Below are 16,103 nucleotides of genomic sequence, written 5' to 3'. Positions count from 1 at the left end.
GGTCCTGTTGGTACTCGCCACCTGAGTTCCCTGTTACAAGTGATGTGTGTGACTTTGCATACATGTCCGTAGCTGGATGCAGTTGGAGGGACATAGTTTGGAGTTGACAGAGCTGCTCAAGACACCTGACCAAGCTGGGTTCTGTTTGTTACCATTTACGTATTTGTAAAAATGTATATATCCAGCCCCTCATATCCAAGGGTGTGTCAAACAGTGCTGCTTTTGCTGTGTGATTGATCACCCGAACTAGACACAGCACATCTGAAATAACAGATCTTCTATATCTCATGCTTTGGTGAGTCTTCTGAGACGGTTATTAGTTACAGATTTGTAACTTAAGCATTTTGCAGCAGGCAAATGGAATTGCTAAACTACATGCTCAGTGATTTGCTCAAGCTTTATCCTTTATGTAACCACAGTATAAGTCACCTTATTTTGCCTAGCAGGCATGCAGAACACTCAGCCTCCTTTGGGTCAGTCAGCCTCCTTTAATCCATTATGTGCTAATACCGTCTGTCTGCTTGTTTGCCTGTGTGCTTGTCTCTGCTATTTCTGCCCTTCTGTGATTTATCTTTTCTTTACTGATTTCTTAAATCCTTTGGGACTGTGAATATTGCTTTTCCTGTTGGCACTTCCTCTTTATAATCACTAGTGCCGATTTAAGCTATGATGTTCCACTATGGACGTTGGCCAGAGTCTGCCATTTTGAGTCTTAGCACCATCCAGAAACCTACATATTCTTCTAGATGAAACGCTGAAAGAATCCCATGCAGCATTTAGGCTGTTTGAGTACCAATACTCCATTGCGTATTTTCTTTTCGCGACATGAAAAGGTAAACCAGCCTTCCTTGTTCCAGGTTTTTTTCCCCCCATTTGTAGGATTCAGATGTCCAAAGAACCACACTGCAAACTATTTCCAAGTAAGCTGCATCATGTGATAGAAAAAGAAACTTGCTTGCATTTCCATTTGCTTTCAAGTAAGCATTCCTGCTTGCCTTTCCAAATGCTTTCCTGTTAGCTGAACTACTTGCAAGTACTAGCCGGCCATTTCAAAGATAAGCTTCTTGAGAACAATGCTCTCTATTTGTAGGGAAGTTAAATACTTACCACTGTAATACGTAATCCACCTGTACTTGACAGCATTCTTCAGGATCTGGTACAGATGATGCTAGTAATCTGTATGGTCCATGTATGGCTACCATTGCTTTGGGTTCCAGTGACACTAGCCAGTTGTAGAGAGGGCACCTTTTTGTCCTCTTTCCATGAGTTCACCGGAGTATGTGCACACAAATGCCTCAACGTGCCACATGCCACGAAACTCAATATAGCACCTATTTAACCTGTTCTGTTGGATTCGTTAGTTCTAGCTCAGTTGGTAAAGCATGAAACTCTGAATCTCAGGGTCATGGGTTTGAGCCCCACGTTGAGCAAAAGATTCCTGAATTGCAGGGGGTTAGACTAGATGACCCTCGTGGTCCCTTTGTGTACAATTCTATGAGGATGTATCTGTAAAGAAGAGGTAGTATCCAATGAAATTGTCATGCTGGCCCAATGAAAATTCCCCACCCTCTCCTCTCCCTCTGTGTCTGCCAGATCTACTCAGGAAGTGTGGGGGAAAACCCAGAACAGATTTGAAGGATACGTGATGGGGAGGGGGCAGTTCTGATGCATAAGGAGAAGCCCTCGTGCAAATAGGGCGACCTTTTTGGATATGCCCCGACGCTTTGTTCTGTGCAGTAGCTTAATGATGATCCCTTTTTGTGTGTGAAACAATTTGAAAGGTGTGACTTCTTTATAATAAGGGCTGAGCATTCTGCCACCCCCCTGGTCATGATGTTACAGGAAAAATCCGAGGGCTCCCTTGGACAAAACAAAGACACCAACCAGGATAACTTGGAGCAAAACAGCAGCCTGTAGGCTTGGCCTTTATTGAACTGTTGCAACAGGGTATTCCCCTCACTTGCAGGAGAGAGGAAAGACCCACAAGAATAGTGTGCAAGGTCTTATAAAAACTTTTTGAAATTCCCCTCCTCTAGATCAAGCCCACCCCCAGAAACATCATGCATACATTACAGAAAGGAGGGGTTGAGGGAGGAGTTGGTGATAACCTGAGTGTCTTGTCACCTGGCTGGTTCCTCCCTTCCCCCCTCCCCATGAGTCACTTCCAGGAGACAAAGGGGAGTTTGCAGTTTCCTTTTTTTTAAAAAATAATTTTTATTCAATTTTTAAAACACATAATTAAAAGACAAACACATCACAAAACACAAACAAACATAAGCAAATCAACCAAAAATAAATTCATAATCTTATTTTCTTGTAACTTCTTTCAGTCGACTTCCCCATACCTCCCTTTCGCTGCATCCTTATTTTAAACAATAATTTTTAGCAACCCTTTAATCAATTTATCCATTTAGTTCCTTTTCATTAAATTCCCATAAATTTATTGGTTACAGCTGTAGTTCTCTGCTTCTTACCCCTTGACATCTTGACACTCCTCAATTTTACAACAGTTTTTAAGATATATTTTAAATTTCTTCCAATCTTCTTCCACTGCCTCTTTCCCCTGGTCACGAATTCTGCCGGTCATCTCTGCCAGTCCCATGAAGTCAATCACCTTTGTCTGCCATTCTTCCAGAGTAGGTAGTTCTTGCATCTTCCAATACTTTGCCAGAAGAATTCTTGCTGCTGTAGTAGCATACATAAAGAAAACCCTATCCTTCTTTGGCACCAATTGGCCAACCATGCCCAGGAGGAAAGCCTCTGGTTTCTTAGTAAATGTCCATTTAAGGACTTTCTTAATTTCATTATAGATCATTTCCCAGAATGCTTTCACCCTCGGGCAGGTCCACCATAGGTGATAGAAGGTACCTTCATTCTCCTTACATTTCCAACATTTATTATTGGGCAGATGATAAATTTTTGCAAGCTTGACTGGGGTCATGTACCACCTGTAGATCATTTTCATTATATTTTCTTTTAAGGCATTACATGCCGTGAACTTAACACCAGTGGTCCATAACTGTTCCCAGTCAACGAACATAATGTCATGACCGATATCTTGTGCCCATTTAATCATAGCTGATTTCACCGTTTCCTCCTGTGTATTCCATTTAAGCAGCAAATTATACATTCTTGACAGATTCTTAGTATTGGGTTCTAACAGTTCTGTTTCTAACTTTGACCTCTCCTTGGGAGTTTGCAGTTTCCTGCCCCCAGAGGGAAGATCTGATCATTGTCCTTTGTTTCAGTCCATGCTGAATCCACTCCCATATGCAAGTTCTTTGTGATCTTGATTGTCTTCTGTCTGGGATCATCAGGGTTGGCATGGGCAGGGCTCCTGTGGATGTGCTGAGACGGTGAAGGGATTATGGCTGACCAGGACTAAGTCACCCCCCTTTGTTAGTTCTTGTCATATGGAGTAAAATAAAAATGGAACAGTGCAAATCCGATGTGTGGTTGATTTTCTATGAATTTATAACAGAAATGTGGCCTATGTAGTGTGTGAGTGTGTGTGTGTGAAGTTTATAAAAAAAGAATGATTGGGGTGGGGGGGTTCCTGCTACAATGACACCAGTCTTTTCCACAGAGCAGTTAGTAATGGGACCTGAGCTCAAATCACAGCATGGTGTCCTGCCCTATTTACCTGGGATTCAGACTCTGGTTAATCTCTTTTTTCATTGTCCTGTGAGGTGCTTCTTGACACAAAACACCTCAAGGTGAGCCCTTTCAGAATAAGAATCATTCATGTGGATCTCTTCCATTGTTTTCCTACAAAAATCAGTTTATTATCTAGGCTTGTGATGCATAGAATGCTACTCAGAGGTCGGTGGATAAATCAGCAGTAAATATGGTAATCACAAATCCAAGCTTATCTCCTGCAAATAGCAGAAACATGGCATTGAATATTCTGTCATGTGGAGGGAAATGATTATAGCATCTGCTTCTTGTTCTCCACATTTCTCTGTAGTGTCTGAAACTGAACTTTTTTATTGTTCCTTTTCCTCCATTGTTGCATGTCTTGTAAAGGTGTGTGAAACAGTGTGGGAACAGCTTATCCATCCCCGTCTTTCCTAAATTGTGTGATGTCCTGAAGTCGCTTTTAGGTTCAAATGGCATGTTAATGTCAGTAAAGGCTGAACCCACTGAATGGGGCATGAGAAGCTGAAACCCATAAATATTTCTGCCCAGTGAGGTACTTTGTGGTTCTTCGCGCTTAAAGCAGAACTGAGGTAGCTCGAACTTTCAAACTAGGTGTAACAATAGGCCCATTTGCTTAAATGTCTATCTGCCACAAAACTATTTTACATGGGGATGGCATAGATAAATCTTTGGAATAGTGGATGGTGTGCAGGTGAGAGGGGTAATGAACTCTTCCCTGCCTGCAAAACCTATCTCCCTTCCCCATCCCTGCATTTTTCTGGAACGTAGAGTACCAGTACTAGAAATTAAATCAGCTGAGCAAGAAAAGCAGTTATGAGAAGGGTCTCGGTCACCTCACTGTTAACAGATTAAGCTCTGATGCTGGGATGACCTTGAGCCAATAACCACAGCAAGGCAGAGAAAAGTATATTTTATTCAGACTGCAGTAAGAAGGTACAGGATTCCAAAGCCTGTATACCTTCTGGGTACCCATGAAATATTTTTATACACGTTGCTTACATCAAGCCATCAGGAGGGTAAATTGTGTTACATGCTGATTGGTTACGAAGTGTTGACGTATGCATTGGCATAGATTCACAGTATTTGCACATGATTCGGCTTTCTGCACATGTTCTTCAGTTCTGTGGTGTGTTACTTCTTTATTTGCACTATTATTACAGGGAAATGTTCTCCTCGCTGTTCCTCAACAGTTCATTTCAAAGGGAGAGGTAGCGATTGAAAAAGCACAGCAAACAATGCGTGGCTCTATTGCCTCAGGGACAGTGGCTGCTAGCTTAAAATGGCGTTAGTCAGGTTCATCCCCCGTGGCCTGTTTTACTCTAAAACTCAGATATTGCCTCCTCGCTGTACAGCATTTGGGTCAGGCTCAGGCAAACGGCTCTGCCGGTGTCATGTGTAGATTTGAGTTTGTCATATGCCACAGTAACCAGTCCTTGGCTGGCAGCCATGAATTTAGGAGCTTGGGTGACTTGGCTGTGATTGGTCTCACTAGGCCTCATCGCACAGGCAGCCACGTATGGTTTCCTAGCAACAGCTTAGGGCAAGCTCTCATTGACTCCGGCTCATCAACATTATTCAGATTAGGAATCTGTGAATTGGAACATTCACAAGAATCCCAGTTAGGATTATTATTTCCTCCTGGTCATTTAGATTCCTAGAACCAAATAAAACTATAAAGAGGGATTTTATAATCCACATGGACAGGATTACTGAGGCAGCATGAATAACCCATTGTTAGAGGTGACTTTTATTTCTGACTAGCAATATGCCAAGAGTAATGGCTGGCCAGGGTATGTATTGGGGGGGGGGGAACATAATAAGAATCCTGCCATGCTGGGTGGGGGCAGCAAACAGTCCTTAAAATGTGTCTCCTTCTGCTTGTGCACCCTGTGTTAAACTGTGGTATAGTGTAGGTGAGGCATCTGATCAAGGCCTGTATTTTAAAATGAGCTTAAAGATTTGCAAATGTTTTTATGCCAGGCAGAAAGCCAGCTGGCTAAGGACTTTGGCAGATGTTTATCCTCCTGGATAAGGGCCCCCCTGATTTATAGCAGGAGCCAAAATTCTCAAAGTTGTAAAAGGTAATTATAGGCTGGGAGCAAAAAGGTTACACTGACCCCACATATTACAGAATACAATCAAGCTGCAAAAACACTAATTAAGAGTTAGTAAATAGTAGGATTTATTGTTTAACAGACAATAAGACCATGTGCCTCCCATTAGAGACTTTAGCCACATTTTCCTAAGGTTAAAGGGCAAGAGCTAATGGGAAAAGCAGCTGGCCAGGAAAGGGAGTGTAAACTGAAGAGTTTTCCTTTACAGATAGGTAGCCGTGTTGGTCTGCCATAGTCAAAACAAAAAAAAATTCCTTCCAGTAGCACCTTAAAGACCAACTAAGTTAGTTCTTGGCATGAGCTTTCGTGTGCATGCACACTTCTTCAGATACAGATGTGTATCTGAAGAAGTGTGCATGCACACGAAAGCTCATACCAAGAACTAACTTAGTTGGTCTTTAGAGTTTTACTTTGAAAAGGATCTATGTTAATGTATAAGATTTGTTGGCTTAAATATAATTATGCAAAGGATTTAGAAAGTAAGAAATGTTAGATTCTAATGTTAGATTCTTATTTCATTGATGGTGTGTGAGAATGTGAACCTAAGATCTCTGTTTTAAGACAAAATGTAAGACAGAATGAGCCATCTGTTTTAGTCATCTATTTTGGAATGGAGGGGCAACAAGGGCAAAAGGTGATCTGGTAATTAAGGTGCCTTGTTGAGGCAAATGTAAGATATATGGCTACTTGTTTGCCATTTATCTTGGATAGAAGGAAATATAGCTCTTAGTCTCCCATAAAAGGTAATAGGAAATGGGTGTATCTTTTATGATTGGTTCTAGCAAACAGCCAATAGGAATTTCAACCAGGCTGATTGGACAGAGGCAGCCAAAGGAGGAGCAAGGGGGCTGGGCTGAGGAAATATAAGTGCTGACCATCAGGGCTGAAAGGGGCAGAGCTTTGGTAACCATATACCACTGTGCCTATCATTTATTTGTCTGACAAATAAATTATTATTTTATTTTATTTTTTAAAATATATTTATTAGCATTTTTTAAATTTAGTTACAATTCCAGTAAACAATACCATATGACATATCTTTTAACATAATCTTCTTAACTTCTTTGGACTCCCTCACATTTCCCGCTCCTGCGTTCCTAGCCAAGAAGGTTTTTCCAGCAAATTTATCCCCTTATTTCGATTCTTATTATCTAATTTTCCAATATTATATCTCCAAATTTTTAATATCCATTGTTCAAATCTTAAAAAATTAAATATAACTTAAAAATTTTCCAAAAATTTGTCTTTTCTTAAATTTAACTTATCTTCATATATCACTTCCTCTATCTCAATGGTGCCCAATTGTTTACATTCTAGCATCCTCCTTAACATTCATATAATTTACAATATTTTTGTAGATAGATCTTAAAATTCTTCCAATCTTCTTCCAACGTCTCTTCTCCCAGGTCTCGGATTCTGCCAGTCATTTCAGCCAATTCCATATAGTCTATCAGTTGCATCTGCCATTCTTCCAGTGTGGGTAAATCTTGGGTTTTCCAATGCTTGGCGACAAGTATCCTTGCTGCTGTTGTTGCATACATAAAAAATGTTCGGTCTTTCTTTAACACCTTCTGGCCGTCAGTACCCAGAAGGAAGGCCTCTGGTTTCTTAGGGAAGGTATACTTTAATACCTTTTTCAGCTCATTATATATCATTTCCCAGAAAGCCTTCACTCTAGGGCAGGTCCACCAGAGGTGAAAGAATGTTCCTTCATTTTCTTTACATTTCCAACATTTGTTATCAGACAAGTGGTATATTTTTGCAAGTTTGACTGGGGTCATATACCATCTATATATCATTTTCATAACATTTTCTATCAAAGCATTACATGCAGTAAAATTCAGCCCAGTAGTCCACAACCTCTCCCAGTCCTCAAACATGATGTTATACCCAATGTCCTGTGCCCACTTTATCATTGCCGATTTGACCCTTTCATCTTGTGTATTCCATTTTAACAGCAAGTTATACATTCTTGAAAGTACCTTAGTCTTAGGCTCTAACAATTCCGTTTCTAACTTCGATTTTTCCACCTGGAATCCTAACTTTTTATCAAGTTTAAAAACTTCTTTAATCTGAGCGTAGTGTAACCAATCTCGCACTTTGTCTTTCATTTTCTCCTGACTCTGCAGTTTCCAGTTATCTCCATCTTTTTCTAATATTTCCCAATACTTCGGCCATTTGGCCTCCATATTGAGTCTTTTCCGGGCCTTAGCTTCCAATGGTGAAAGCCACCTTGGAGTTTTACTTTCCAATAAGTCTTTGTATTTTGTCCAGACATTAAACACTGCTTTTCTGACAATATGGTTCTTGAAAGTCTTATGAATTTTAACCTTGTTATACCACAAATATGCATGCCATCCAAAAGCATTGTTAAATCCTTCCAAATCTAGAACATCAGTGTTTTCAAGAAGCAGCCAATCTTTCAACCAGCAGAAAGCTGCTGATTCATAGTACAGCCTTAAGTCTGGCAGGGCAAAGCCCCCTCTTTCCTTCGCATCAGTTAGTATCTTAAACTTAATTCTGGGCTTTTTGCCCTGCCAGACAAATTTGGAAATATCTCTCTGCCACTTCCGAAAGCATTCCATTTTGTCCACAATCTGCAAAGTTTGAAACAAAAACAGCATTTTTGGCAATACATTCATCTTTATAACAGCAATTCGGCCTAACAAGGAAAGTTTCAGTCTCGACCAACTTTCTAAGTCTCTCTTAATTTCTGACCAGCATTTCTCATAATTGTCCTTAAAGAGACTCAGGTTTTTTGCTGTTATGTTTACCCCTAGGTACTTTACTTTTTTAACCACGTTTAACTCTGTCTCTTTCTGAAACCTTTCTGACTCTGTAACTGTCAAGTTTTTTCCCAATACCTTAGTTTTCTGCTTATTCAGTTTAAATCCCGCCACCCGACCAAACTCTTGGATTAATTGTAGTACTCTTTTCGTACTGGGTTCTGGCTCCTGTAAAGTCAAAACCAGGTCATCTGCAAAAGCTTTAAGTTTGTACTGTTTCGCTCCGACCTGAATTCCTTTAACCAACTGGTCTCCTCTAATCATATTCAAGAGCACCTCCAGGACTGAAATAAATAACAATGGGGAAATAGGGCAGCCTTGTCGTGTCCCTTTCTCAATTTTAAACTCTTCTGTAACCACATTGTTAACTATCAGTTTAGCCTTTTGTTCTGAATAGATTGCATCTATCCCATTTTCGAACCCCCGACCCACTCCCATCCCTTCCAAATTTTTCTTCATGAATTTCCAAGATATATTGTCAAAGGCCTTCTCCGCATCTATAAAGATTAGCACAGCTCTTGTATTAATGTTTGTTTGCAAGAGTTCCAAAATGTCTATGATATTCCTTGTGTTCGCAAACAACTGTCTACCTGGGAGAAAGCCTGCCTGGTCCTTGTGAATTACTTCATTTAAAACTTTTTTAAGTCTCCTTGCTAAAATGTCTGCAAATATTTGTAATCCACATTTAAGAGGGAGATGGGACGGTAGTTCTTAAGTTGTGTTTTTTCCATTTCCGATTTGGGTATCAATGTGATAAAGGCCTCTTTCCACGATTCCGGCGCCTTCTTCCCCTCCAAAATTTCATTGCCTACCTCCATCAGTGGTTGTATCAAATAGTCTTTCAATGTCTTATAGTACTTGGAGGTAAGCCCATCTGGCCCTGGAGATTTGCCCAGTTGCATGTTCTGAATGGCTTGTTCCATCTCTTGTCGTGTAATTCTGGAGTTCAGGATTGATCTATTCTCTTGTGACAATTTTGGTAGCCCATTCTTTGTCAAAAATTGTTCTATCTCAGCCTCATCTTGTGGCCCTTGAGTATACAGTTGTTTGAAATACCTCTGGAAACACTTCCTAATCTCCATAGGGTTCTGTACATTTTCCCCTTCAATCTCTAAATTTGTAACTGTATTCATTTTTTGTCTCTTCTTCAACTGCCAAGCTAGCAGTTTCCCACATTTATTTGCCGATTCAAATGTTTTTTGTTTCATTAATTTAACTTTCCATTCAATTTCCTGGTTTATCAATCTTGAATATTGTGCCTGATAGAGTTTAATTTCTCTCAGAATCGGCTGTGACTTCGGTTTTGATCTTAATTTCTTCTCACATTCTTTAATTTTCTCCAAAATATTGTCTTTTTTCTCATTTTGTACCCTTTTCTTAACAGCATTCTGTTGTATCAAGAACCCCCTCATCACAGCCTTACTTGCGTCCCAGATAGTTCTTTTTTCCACCGTCGTTTTCAAATTTATCTCAAAATAGTCTTTCAGAGTTTTTTTGGCCTTCTTGGTAATATCCTGATCTCGAAACAAGTTGTCATTCATCTTCCATCTGAAAGAGCCAGCTGGTTGTAGTCTCATGTCCATCTTTAATGCATTATGGTCGGAGCAGGTCTTTGGGCAGATTTCCACCTTTCTGATCTTAGGTGCCAACCCTCTGGATGTCCATATTTGGTCAATTCTTGTCCATGTCAGCTGGGCTTCAGAAAAGAATGTTCCCTCTCTTCCCAAGGGGTTCTTTATCCTCCAAATATCAATCAAGTCCATATTGTCAGTCAGTTCGAAAAAAGTCTTAGGTAGTCTGCCATCCTTTGTTTCACTTTGGCTTTGTGACTTATCCATGTTAGTTGATGCCATCCCATTCATATTGCCCATCATTATGATGTTGTCATAGTCCAGATAATCCAGCATACTCTCATGCAACTTCTTATAAAATTCCGATTTCCCCTCATTCGGTGCATAAATTCCTAATATTAAAAACTTATTTCCTTGATATTGTACCTCAATTGCCAAAATTCTTCCTTGTTCATCTTTAAAAATAAATTTTGGTGACAGGCTCTCCTTTGCATAGATCACCACTCCTCTTTTCTTCACTTTGTCCGAAGAAATAAATTCTTGGCCTAATCTTTTATTTATTAAAACTTTTTTATGGAGCCTAGTCACGTGTGTTTCTTGCAGACAAATAATGTCCAATTGTTCTTTTTTCAATATATGAAAAATCTTCCTCCTTTTTTCCGGGGAGTTGCATCCATTAATATTCCAGCTCAAAAGTTGCAGAGACATCCTGAATAAATCTGTTATTGCTCTGGTGGTGGTATCTTTTTCTCAGGATCTTCAGGTTCCAAAGGTGGGGGTACAACTGATGGTCCAGGCCCCAGCGGTGTTTCAATCCCTTTCTGAAGGTCCTCTCCGTAAGCAATCAAAAATTTATCTCTGTCTTCTGCTGTTTTAATTTTAACCTTCTTCCCTCTGAAGGTAAAGGATAAACTCTGAGGAAATTCCCACCTAAAGATGATTGAGTTGCTCCTCAACAATTTAACCAATTCAAGATAGGTGGATCTAAGGTCCAAAAGCTGTTTCGGGATATCCTTGTAAATTTCAGCTCTTCTGTCCGAGATGTCCAGTGACTTTTCGTAATGAAGGCCTAGTATTTTGTCTCTTTCCTCCTTTGATCTCAGGGTTATCAAGCAATCTCTGGGCTTGTCCTTCCTTGCAAACTTTCTAAGTCTAAAGGCCGACACAATTTTAAAATCCTTTTCCTCTTCTAAAGACCAGAATTTAGAAAATTCTTTAGTCAGGAACTCAATTAAGTTTCCTTGTTCAAGTTCTGGTATCGACCTCAATCTTAAGTTATTTTCCCGGTTCCGAAGTTCTATCATAGATAGATACATCTGTTGCTCGCCTACTTGTTTGTGCAGTGGCTTTACCTCTTGTTCTAAGTTTTCCACTTTTTGGCTAGTTGCCTCAGCTAATTTATGATTTTCAGCAGTGGCTTCAGATAACTGTCCAATTGCTTGTGCATTCTGGGCCACTTGTCCAGTTATCTTATTTAGGCAGGCTGCATTTTGGTCAATCTTGGCCGTTTGCTCATCTACTTTCTTATCCAAAGTGTCCAATTTTTCCAAAATTTTATCTAAAGTTGAACCCAATGCTCCTGCAGCCATATCTTCCAACTGTGGTTGCTCAGGTTCTTCTTCTCCTGCCACCGGCAGAGTAGGAACAGAGGATCTACGTGCCTGTGAGGCTAAGGCTAAAGTTGTTTGTCTGGTTCTAATTCTGCCCTCTTTCTTTTTTGCGCCACTCATACCAATTTTGTCTAGCAGTCAAGGTCAAGCTGAGTTGTTCCCATGGGAATACAGCAGCCCAGAGAGTAAACAATTAAATAGGAGGAAAGGAAAGAGAAAGTAAAGCTAAGTCACTTCTATAAGTCCAAAATCCTCTAGAGGTTGCTCCTAATGTTATGAGGGAAGAAGCCAAATCAAAAAAATTCAATAAAGTCCAATTAAATTTCCAGGAGCCTTCAGTTAAATTGTCTTAGCAGAGTTGGTTTAAAATGTATTACTTTGTCTCTGACAAGTGACAAAATGATGTTTCAAAGTATCTAGTCAAAAAGCACTCAGACTGTAGCAAGTCCCAATTACAAAGTAACAAAGTCTGCAATCTGGCAGCTCTATTGTTCAGGCAGACCCAATACCTGGGTTTCTCAATGTAAATGTAGTTCCAAAAAGAAGAAGTTTAGCACAGTCCATATAAGAAGATAAATCACCAAATTAAGTTAAATCTTCCCTTTAAACAAAGGCAGTTTCAATGGATGCAAAGATCAATCTTTCTTCTAACGCCTCTTCAAAGGCTCCAAACGTCAGAGTCTTTTGCTTTGATGTTTAAGCAGCAGCAGAAGACGGACTTCCTGTTGACGTCTCTCCGCTTTCAGCCAAATTTATCTGTAATTTAAGCTCGAATTTTATAGTCCCCTCTTACTCACGGGTAGTTGTTTTTAGATCCGATCTCTCCAGAAAGAAAGGTCAGCGCTCACCGACAGCAGCTGTGCGGCTTCACTCCATGGGAATAGCGATCGACTCACAGCGCCGCGATACCCCCTTCACGTTCCGGAGCCCCTTACGGGGTTCCTTCTTCGTTTCGGGGGCCGCTTCTGGCGCCCGCCGAGTCCCAGGACCACAGGCTGTTGCTGCCTGTGGGTTTTCGGTACGGGTCTCCGCTTCGCCGTAGCGGACGACCCGTTTTCCGCGGAGCTTCCCCTCACAGAAGCTGCGTTGAATATTTCATTCCAGCTAAGCGTTAACCACAAGCAGGGTGCTACACAGGGGGTGGGGAACCTTTTTCAGTTTGAGGCCCATTTGGCAAACCACCTGCAGTGCAGGAATCCTGCCCTGGGTGGGCTTGATCCAGGAGCAACCTGGTTAACAGACAGACGCACTGATCCATTGCACCACAACAAATGTCCATTTACTTTTCACATTCCTCTCTGACCAGGAAAGCAAGAAGCATCATGATAAGAGTTAAAGGGTGCATTCTCACCAGGCGAAAACACACAATGCAGGTGTGAAAGCAAAGTTGGTGAGGGGCGTGGCCTTGGGAGGGGGTGTGGCCTAGAGAGAGTCCCAAAGACCCCAAATAGGCTTGGAGTGCCCTGAGATTCCCATTGCTGGTTTAGCAAGACAGTTAGATGCAGCCCTTGTTGGGAGCAGGCTGTTTTTAAAATACATATACAGGTCAGAGAGAGACAGAGAGAGCACATTAGGAAAAGAAGCCAACGGATGCTTTTGTATGGCTGTGCTGAAATGTTCCCCAGTGTTCAGTATCAAAAAAACAAACAATCACACCAAGAGAGGTTGTCGATAGGATGTTCCTAGAATTTGCCAAATGAAAATTTCTATTGAAATGCTTCCCATCTTTACATCCCTGACTAACACATAGCTGATTCTGCACCTCTATTGTTGTTTTTAATATGTGATATTTATTGATTTTAATATAGAATATTTCTACCTCACCCGCCTCCATAAAATCAAAGCAGCTTCCAATCATTAAAGCAGTGTCTGCCCCTGGCTAGCACTCTTCCCTCATGGTGTGCAAGTAACCTGTGTTTGGCCCTCTAGCCTTCTCTTTCTGGTCCTTGAGACACACAGGTCACCTAAACACAGAGTGTCAAGCCAGGAGTTTATAAGCAGATACTGATTTTAATTATTGGTAGCTGTTTAGATTTTATGAAGGCTTGTGAGATATAAATATTCTATATTAAAAACCAGAAGTTTTCCATACCTACTGTACAGGAAGAAGACTGAGGGAGAAGAGTCATCCTATCAACATCATTCTCATGGTATAACAATAGAAAATATTGTTCGAGTCCTGCTTGTGTGTTTCACATAAGCAGCACTTTGTTGGCCACTGTGAAAACAGGATGCTGAACTAGATGGGCCATGGGCCTGATCCTGCAGGCTATTTCTCATGAAATATTGTTTCTTCTATTCGCTTCCATGAAATGCTGACAACGCTTAACATCAGAATTTGTTCATTTTTGACCTTCTGCTTTCCCAACTTCCTTTCCCTACCCAGATCATCAACTCAGTGGTTCTGCTGATTATACTGAGCGCCTTGACAGACCCCGGCCAGTACCACTTAACAACTGCTGAATTGGGGGGTGACATTGAATTTATGGACGATGCCAGTAAGTATACGTCATTTCATTAGTAATTTACAAGCAGATCCCCATTAAATTGAACTGGTATTGTGCCAAGACAGCACTTTGAGAACCAGGTTTAGAATTTGCACAAAAAAGAAAGCCTTCCTCTTTTTTAAAAAAATAAATAAAATCTTTTGACAAATAAGCGGACATTAAAGATGCGTTTTGCGGAGAGGACTGCAACTGAAGCTGATTTATTGAAACCGGCTACCTTGTCTTTATTCTTGGAGATAACCTTGACAATGAAACTCAGTGTACGTTAATATAGCAGTTGAGGGAGGAGTTCTCCAGGTGCACACATTTTTTAAATGCTCTATTAGGCTCGACACATTTTGGAACAAATCCTTTTTTGGAGACAGTCTTCAAATAACAATTTTCAATCTGTTTTGTGAACTACGGTTGCTGCTTGCAAGTGGTCACATGGAAGAAGCCATTCTAGCAGGCTGCCATTGAGGGAAAGGAATGAAGCAAGATCATTCCATGGGTCTTGTTCTGCCCTCCCTCCTTAGTCCTTTTTCCTTTTGCATCCTCTCTTTTAGCTTGTAAGCCCAGGGACCAACTTGTATCTTAAATTTATTTATTTTATAAAGTGTATACATTGCTTGATTGTAATAAAAACCACAACAACAACCTTCAAAGCAGTTTACAAAAAGAATAAAACAATAAAAAATGGTTAAAAGGAGAGTTAAAAACAACTATATAAAATATTCAGAAGAATTAATCAGTGATAAACAGATGAAAACCTACTTTCTGAAACCTACCCCCCATTTTTTAACCTAAATTTAATTTTAACCCCCTTCCTTCCCCACCCATCACACTTTATGTCAGCACAACTTAATAGGTTTGAGGTATGGTTTCCCTTGATCACATACATTGCCCAACAAGACAACAACAAGAATCCGCCAACAGCATACAAATCAGTCTGGCTAACCTGATTAGAAACACACACACACCCCTCAAACACAAAATCAATTCTCACTACAGCCAACCAAAAGCAACCAACCACACCTTCAGCCACCCCCAACCTTTCTCACCACCAAGGAAATACAACAAGCAAATAGTAAGAGAACTAATACAAGCAACGCTGACACAAAACCCCACACATACACTAAGTAGAACAGAAGCATAAGCACCAGCCCCCATCCCACTTACCATTCCCCCCTCACCCTCTTCCCCCTTCTTTTCTACCTAATTGTTTAAACCAATTCATGAACCAAGAACTCATTCATTGGCCACTAATAATGAACCATATGTTTTAGATATTACTCCACATTTATTATGCTCTTTTTGTGATATACAAATGACATGAAAAAACTTGGTATACTTATGTGTATAACATTATTCCTGTTTATAAAACCCAATTAAAAAAAGAAGACGAACAGATGAAAACACATATCAACATTCTACATATTTGGGTAGACTTGTCTAAATAAAATTGTTTTAAGCACCCACCAAATAGAGCACAGTGAAGGAGCCTTCCTGATGATGGTAGACCAATAAGGAGATAGTTTCTTATAGTGCAATCCCATATGTGTCTACTTGGAAGTAGATATCAATCGGACTTACTCCTAGGTAAGTTGTTATAAGATTCCAACATTAGTGTTATCACAATAGATGGTGCTTTTCCTGTTGAGTTAATCAGAGCTTTTATTACTCAAGTATATTTTATTAATTGAGTAGTTTCATTTATCAACTTTCCCTCATTCCCCTGAATGCTCATGTTTTGGAAAGATTGATCAGCAATACATAATATTAATGACTTAAAACTGTTTTTTTGTTTTTGTTTTTGTTTTGTTTACACCAGTAGGGAGGTGAAAATGGAGACACCCTAAAACTGGCTTATAAAATG

General features: G+C 40.2%; 1 protein-coding gene across 1 annotated transcript in view; it reads left to right on the top strand.

The window, feature by feature from the left end:
- Nucleotides 1–16,103, top strand: part of LAPTM4B (lysosomal protein transmembrane 4 beta) — a 65,886-nt gene that overhangs the window by 17,575 nt on the left and 32,208 nt on the right. Inside the window, exon 2 of the mRNA XM_083749831.1 lies at nucleotides 14,128–14,239. Coding sequence (XP_083605957.1) covers nucleotides 14,128–14,239 — 112 coding nt within the window. The remainder of the gene's footprint in view (nucleotides 1–14,127; nucleotides 14,240–16,103) is intronic.

This window comes from Podarcis gaigeae (assembly GCF_964106915.1).
Source record: "Podarcis gaigeae genome assembly, chromosome: 7".
In the NCBI taxonomy this organism is placed as follows: Eukaryota; Metazoa; Chordata; class Lepidosauria; order Squamata; family Lacertidae; genus Podarcis; species Podarcis gaigeae.
Note: the sequence above shows the minus strand (reverse complement) of the source record. Positions and strands in the feature narration are given on the sequence as shown.